At 37.8% G+C, this 7093-nt stretch overlaps 1 protein-coding gene across 1 annotated transcript; it reads left to right on the top strand.

Moving 5' to 3' along the window:
• The first annotated feature begins 1591 nt into the window (after nt 1-1591).
• Nucleotides 1592-2539, top strand: LOC143440630 (vomeronasal type-1 receptor 4-like). The gene has a single exon (XM_076927421.1). The coding sequence runs from the start codon at nt 1592-1594 to the stop codon at nt 2537-2539; it is 948 nt and encodes a 315-aa protein (XP_076783536.1).
• The last annotated feature ends 4554 nt before the right edge of the window (nt 2540-7093 follow it).

Genomic DNA, 7093 nt, shown 5'->3' with positions numbered 1-7093 from the left:
ATATTACCCTTGCATGTTGTATCACTTGGCAAGACACTTACTTCAATTCCTGTCAGATTTGGTTTCTCTATCATGGCATGAATACTGGTTTGTCCAGAAAATTCTTTGGTTGAGATTTTGTTTTGTACAATTGGATTGTTAGGTATGGTTTTACCTTCTTTATTTCAGGAACCTTTACAAGTTGTGGGAAACTCCTTGTCCCAAACACTGACATTTGTCGCAGAAAGTAAAGTTAGAGGCAGAGAGCTAAAAGTCTGTAGCTGGATAGCTTAGATAGGTAATTGTTGAAATGACTCTTTTTCTGTAAAGATTTATTTATTTCATTTATATGAGTACACTGCAGCTGTCTTCAGACACACCAGAGGAGGGCATCAGATTCCATTACAGATGGTTGTAAGACACCATGTGGTTGCTGAGAATTGAACTCAGGACCTCAGAAAGAGCAGTCAGTGCTCTTAACCACTGAGCCATCTCTCCATCTCTGTTGAAATGATTCTTATCCTAACAGAGTTTTGTAATAGAGTCCTAAACAAGGTTAGAACTACTAACACTCACATGCTTGTTCTGTGCTATCGTGTTCTATAGAAATGTCAAATAACTAAGAATGTATTTGTTTAGAAAGGAAGTACAAGAGCAAGAGCAAAGCCAGCATGCAAATGGAGAGATCAGGCAGTGTTTATCTTTCTGGACAGTTACTTCACTCAGGATGATTGTTTGTAGACTCCCCATTCACCTGCAGATTTTATGAATGATATTCATAGGTAGATAGGTAGGTAGATGGATAGATATAGAGAAATATAGAGATATTCTCATGTTTTTATTATTCATTCACTGGGTTATGGGCCTCTAGTTTGTTCCCAATTTCCGACTATTCCTAAGAGAACAGCAGTGAACATGGATAAGCAACTGTCTCCATGGGAAGAATTAGAGTCCTTTGGGTATACGCCCAAGATGGGTATAGCTGGATCTTGTGGTAGTTCTATTCTCAGCTTTCTATAGTGACACTACCAGTTCTCATTTCCACCCTCTTCCTGCATCCTCCTCAGCTTTTGCTGACATTTATTTTATTCATGTTGACCATTCTGACTGGGTTAAGTGGAAATATTAAAGTAGTTTTAATTTGCATTTCCATGGTGACTAGTGATGTTGAACATTTTTTTTTTTAAAAAGTGTTTCTCAGACATTTGTCTTTTATCATTTAAGAAATCTCTATTCAATTCTGTACCATTTTTAATGGATTGTGGTTTTGGTGTTCAGCTTTTTAGTTCTGTACAATGCCCATTTAATCATATGATTAAAATGTATCCTGGTTCTAACACTAAAGTGTTGGGGATGGGGCAGGGTTCCATTTGAGTTCCTTAAGCCTGACTTTTCTACCCTCAGGCTTTCAGAAATAATGGAATCTGGTTCCTAGAAGGGTCACCATTAACCCATAGTGCACATTTTGCTACAGTCTCCCTCCCTGTGGTTATCCGTCAATTACTACATTCACCCACCTGATTCATTGATTTTACCATCACAACACCATGCATTTACATTCGCTTGGTTTGCCTTATCCTAGTAGAAGAACAATGAAGACTTCATTAAGATAATGTTTCCAAGAGACCTAATTTCTGGATTCTTCCTCCTCTCAGAAGTTTTCATTGGATTCATGGGAAACTTGCTTCTCTTCATACTATACATGTACATCTTCTTAACTCAGCCTCGTCAGAAGAAGCCCAGAGATATGATCTTCACACATCTAATGCTTGTCAATGTTTTGAGCATCGTGTTCAAGCTGATACCAGATGTCATGAGATCCTTTGCAGTCAAGCTCCTCTTCCATGATGTTGCATGTAAGGCAGTTTTGTATGCATACAGTGTTACTAGGGGCCTTTCCGTGTGTACTATCTTGCTATTGAGTGTTTTTCAAGCCATCACTGTCAGTTCGAACCATTCCAAGTGGGCATGGCTTAAATCCAAGCTTGAGTCATGCATTTTTCCATTACTCCTCATCATATGGATCATCAACACATTTCTCTATCTTCCAATGGTTGAAAACATAAAGGGAAAAATGAACTTCACTGTTCTGGGTTCTAAGTATTCCCAGATATACTGCCGAAGTAGCCAGGTTCGCCATCACACCACCGTGCCACTTGTAACTGCACTAATGATTAGAGACATCCTGTTTGTGTTTCTCATGATGTGGTCCAGCCTTTACATGATGAGCCTCCTCTTCAGACACAATAGGAGAACACGGCATGTCCACAGTTTCATTGTCTCTCTCCATGCATCTTCTGAAAAGAGAGCCACCCACAACATCCTTCTGCTTGTGGGTTTCTTTGTGTTTTTCTACTGCTCAAACACCTTTGTCACCTTCTATTCACTTTACAGACCCAAGAGCAGACCAGTATTGGATCTGATTGGTGGAGTTTTATCCTCAGGTTACCCAACAGTCTGCCCTTATGTTCTGTTGAACAATAGGAAACTTATTTCCAAATTTGTTTCTTCATTTTTAGACTTTAAATGTACCTTTTTTACAAGAGGATGCCATTGCTAATCTAATACTCCAAACTGACCCCACCTTAGCTGATTCCTTACCACATGAGCTAAACAGCCATAGATGCTTGAGTATCTAATATTCAGGTAGCAGGAAGTGACCAATAGTGCTTTTTATTTTGATTTTTAAATATTTATTTATTTATTTATTTTTGGTTTTTCGAGACAGGGTTTCTTTGTGTAGCCCTGGCTGTCCTGGAACTCACTCTGTAGACCAGGCTGGCTTCTAACTCAGAAATCCACCTGCCTCTGCCTCCCAAGTGTTGGGATTAAAGGCGTGCACCACCACCGCCTGGCATAATGCTTTTTATTAAGATAGGGCCTTATGTAGGATTTTTGTGATTGATTTCTTTTTTTTTGCACGTTGACAAGAATATTTATTTATTTATTTTATATATTTTATTTACATTTCAGATGCCATCCCCTTTCTCCATTTCCCCTCCCTAGAAAACCCCTATCCCATGCCCCCTTTTCCTTTTTGCTTTTATACAATTTTTAAAAATGTTAATCAAAGGCTTTATAAATTCTATAATGCTCAATCAGAAGTGTAACCCAATACCCAACCTAGATATATAAACTATCTTTGACTGGTGGAAACACGTGAATATCTGCCTCCATGCCCCCCTCTTTCTCTCTCTTTTTCTTTCTCATCACCTAGCTTTTTCTCTCCTTCATCTTCTCCTCTCCTTACTCCATCTCTTCCTCTCGGTACTTCTTCCCTCTTAGCTCCTCCTACATATCACCCTTCCTGTTAAAATAAAACTTTTTTCTCAAACTATAATTAGAGCATACTTATTCCTAATTGTACCAGTGAGATAGTCCTAATATCCAGTCCATCATTTTGTTGACTAACCAGAACCTCTGTCATCTCTCCTAACTAAAACACTTAGTTTTGAACTTGGCTTTTTTCTTGGCTTTAGAATGAATGTTAGCTGAAAACCATCCACTCAGATCTTTTCTCTCAAAGTAAATAGCCAGGATTGGCTATGAGACTATAGGTCTTCAACCCCATCAGAAATCCAGAATGACTGAGTTAACTGAAATTATGGGAAGCACTAGACATAGCTTCTAAGACTTAGCCAATTTATAGAGACCGCTGAACACCTGGAAAGCCCCTACACTACTGAACGTCGGAGCACCAAATCTTCAGCCTTCTGGCCCAGAATCATCTGACAGACTTTAGTGATGCAGAATTATTAAGGGCTGATTACTCTGTCTAGGCAGATATAATCAGTCGACTATTCTGCATGTGTGTCCTTTTCTGGACAGTAATTTGTCTGTAGATGGAAAGAGGCAATTCTTGCCTAGTGGCTGTCACTGCACATCTGGAGTAACTCCAAGGATGCTCAATTTCTTCTTAGAATCCACGACAGGAAGCTGTCAGGAGCAGACATGTCTCTAATCTAAATGAACATTAATATATAAATATTTGTAATGTCAATTCTATGGATTTTTGACGTTTTGGAAACCAACTATCCATGTAAGGTAACCTGGACTGTTGTCTCTTAACTCCTCTCAGCTATTTCTAAATAAAATATGGAAAACAACCTAACAATAAACTCAAAGCCATGAATTTGCTATAGTCCCTTAACAAACCATTCCAAATCAGTTTAAAAAAGTTAAAGAAGGACTGGGTCTAAGCCTTGTATTCCTAAATGTGTTATACAGGCACAATGCCCATGAGAGTATCAATATTCATCTCACTTTTATATCAATAAGAAGCTAGTATCAATGAAAGCCATAAATTTGAAATCAAAGTAAATTTTGTACCGTTTAAGAAATTATAACTTCATCTTGATATTAATTATACAGATCCATAGATTATGGCTATGCAATAAGTCCTAGCCAGTCCTCCCTGTCTCAACAAAACCACTACTTTTCCCTAGAAAGACAGACCAATATTAACCACCTTTGTCCACAAGCCCAGGGAATAGGGGCACTGACTCTTCTTTAACTTCTTTAAGCTGATTACGGGCATTGAGATATTAGAAGAGGGACAGGGGGAAGAGTAAATTGCTAAGCCTCTGATGCTGTGTCTTTACTGCACTGTGATTGATTTCTTATCTTTTCTTAATATGTGAGAGCCAAAGTCCCTTGGAACTGGAGTTGTGAGCTGCCAGGTAGGTTCTGGGAATTGAACCCAGGTTCTATGGAAAAACAGCCAGTGCCCTTAACTGCTGAGCCATCTCTTTAGCCCCTCATGTAGAGTTGTTTTAGAGATAGTGTTTTAGCATGAGGCTTTAAAAGCTTTAATATCAAAAGAACAAAGACTAATAAAATTTTCATATACTTATGTGTTTAAATTTTATGTTGAGTTTATATGGTATTATACTTAACTTTGTTTGCTTGTTTGAACTCTTCCAAATATAGAGTAGAAATTTTACTTCTATATTTGTGATTGATCTTCTTCTATAAAATTGTACTTCCCTGGGAAATTTTATAAATTTGATAAATATGTCCTGAGTGTTCTGGGCACTATATTCATGAGAGAAAATTAATAACTAAACAAAAAAGCAAAAACAAGAACTGAAAGACTGTGCTATATTTATAATGTGGTGTGGTTACTGAGGAGATAGCTCTGAGGGCCAAATGCACTTGGCATACAAGTGTGAGAACTAGAATTTGTATCCTCAGAGCCCATGCAAAGAGGGAATGGTAGCCTGCTTATTTTGAACTCTGAAGATAGGGACTGAGATCCACAGAGGAAGCCATATAGCAAAACTCACCAGATCAGTGGGCTCGGGGCTTGAATGAAACTTAAGTGTAACTTATTCATTGAATAACTCAATGAATAAGTTACACTTGGAAAATGGTCCTTATCATTAACCAAGGACCTATATGTGCATGCGTTTATATATACACATGTACTTATGTGAGTGCATCACACACATGCGAACCTTTGCACATGCCTTCATAATGACAGCCACACCTGTATTCTATGGATGCCTTTGTAATTTTAGCTTCAGCCTATAAAATTAATTTGAACTACATGTGCCTCCTCATGAGCCATAATTCTTCAGCAGGCATGCAGGACTCTCAGTTTGCTGTCCTCATTTGTTTCAAATACTTAGTTTGACAAATTCATTGATCCTTTCTGCTGTGCTTTATCATCCTGAAAAGTCCACTCTTTGTGATCTATAATTCTACTAAATGCTTATGGGATGTCATACAGCTGATATGTAATTTGAATCACTGGGCAGATGTTTTGTTTTTTAACTGTAGCAATAGATTCCATGTTGGCCATAACATTCTGGGTTTTTTATTGTTTTTTTTTTGGGGGGGGGGTTGAGACAGGGTTTCTCTATGTAGCCCTGGCTGTCCTGGAACTCACTCTGTAGACCAGGCTGGCCTAAAACTCAGAAATCCGCCTGCCCCTGCCTCCCAAGTGCTGGGATTAAAGGTATGAGCCACCACTGCCTGGCAACATTCTGTTTTTTAAAGATTTATTTATGTTTTAAATTATATGTATAGCTGTGTGTTGTGTGTGAGTATATATATGCATGGGTGAGTGATTGGCCAGCAGCAGCCAGATAAGGACATTGAATCTCCTGGAACAGAGGCTATAGGCATAAGTGAGCCTCCTGTCATGAGTGCTGAGAACTGAACTCAGGCCCTCTGAAAGAGCAGTGCGTGTTCTTAACTGATGAGCTATCTCTCCAGCTCTTTATAACATTCTTGGATACAAATTTGTTTGGTTGTTCAGTTTTCCATTCTCTTCCATCTCTCTGTGATATATCAAGATACTTGACACCAGTGACTTTTTTCTTTGAAGAAATAAAGTTTTCTTTATGAGTCATGAAAATTACACTGTAGCCACCAGGGCGTTTTTGTATTTTCATATAAAATTTAACCTTCTTTTTCCTATTTCTGTGATTATTGTCACTTGTTAATTGATGGGTGATATATATATATATATATATATATATATATATATATATATGTATTCCATCAACTCTCTTGTATGATATAGTACTTTCACAATATTCTGATGACCTATGAAACAGAAGATCATTCTACTTCCTGTTTTATTCCTGACTTTCTGCTATTTATTGTTCTCATGTAGATGACATTAAGATCTTTGGATAAGTGTACTCCTATGACTTTTATTATGTTATGTATTCTTTGTTTAGCGTCCATCTTACTAATGTCTACCCTGATATTTACTATTTATTTTCACTTTTTTTTTTTGGTTTTTGGAGACAGGGTTTCTCTGTATAGCCCTGGCTATCCTGGAACTCACTCTGTAGACCAGGCTGGCCTCGAACTCAGAAATCCGCCTGTCTCTGCCTCCCGAGTGCTGGGATTAAAGGCGTGTACCACAATGCCTGGCTTATTCTCACTTACTAATTTGGAAATTGACTGGCTGTAGATGTTTCTAGAACCTAAGGTACATTACCTTTTTTATTTCTTTCCTCCTAACATTTAATGGCATCATTAATAGTTAGAAACTTCACTTTTTTTACTTTTTAAAAATTATTTTATTATTTTTTATCTTGACTGCAAGTCCTCTCCTTGTTTTCTACACATACTTGACCAAATGTCCTTTAAGTTTTCT

The sequence above is a fragment of the Arvicanthis niloticus genome, chromosome 30, assembly GCF_011762505.2.
Source record: "Arvicanthis niloticus isolate mArvNil1 chromosome 30, mArvNil1.pat.X, whole genome shotgun sequence".
Lineage (NCBI taxonomy): Eukaryota > Metazoa > Chordata > Mammalia > Rodentia > Muridae > Arvicanthis > Arvicanthis niloticus.
The sequence above is the reverse complement of the archived record's forward strand: the minus strand, read 5'-3'. Positions and strand labels throughout refer to the sequence as shown.

Coding starts and splice junctions, on each gene's coding strand:
- LOC143440630 (XM_076927421.1), top strand. CDS start 1,592: ATGTTTCCAAGAGACCTAATTTCTGGATTCTTCCTCCTCTCAGAAGTT.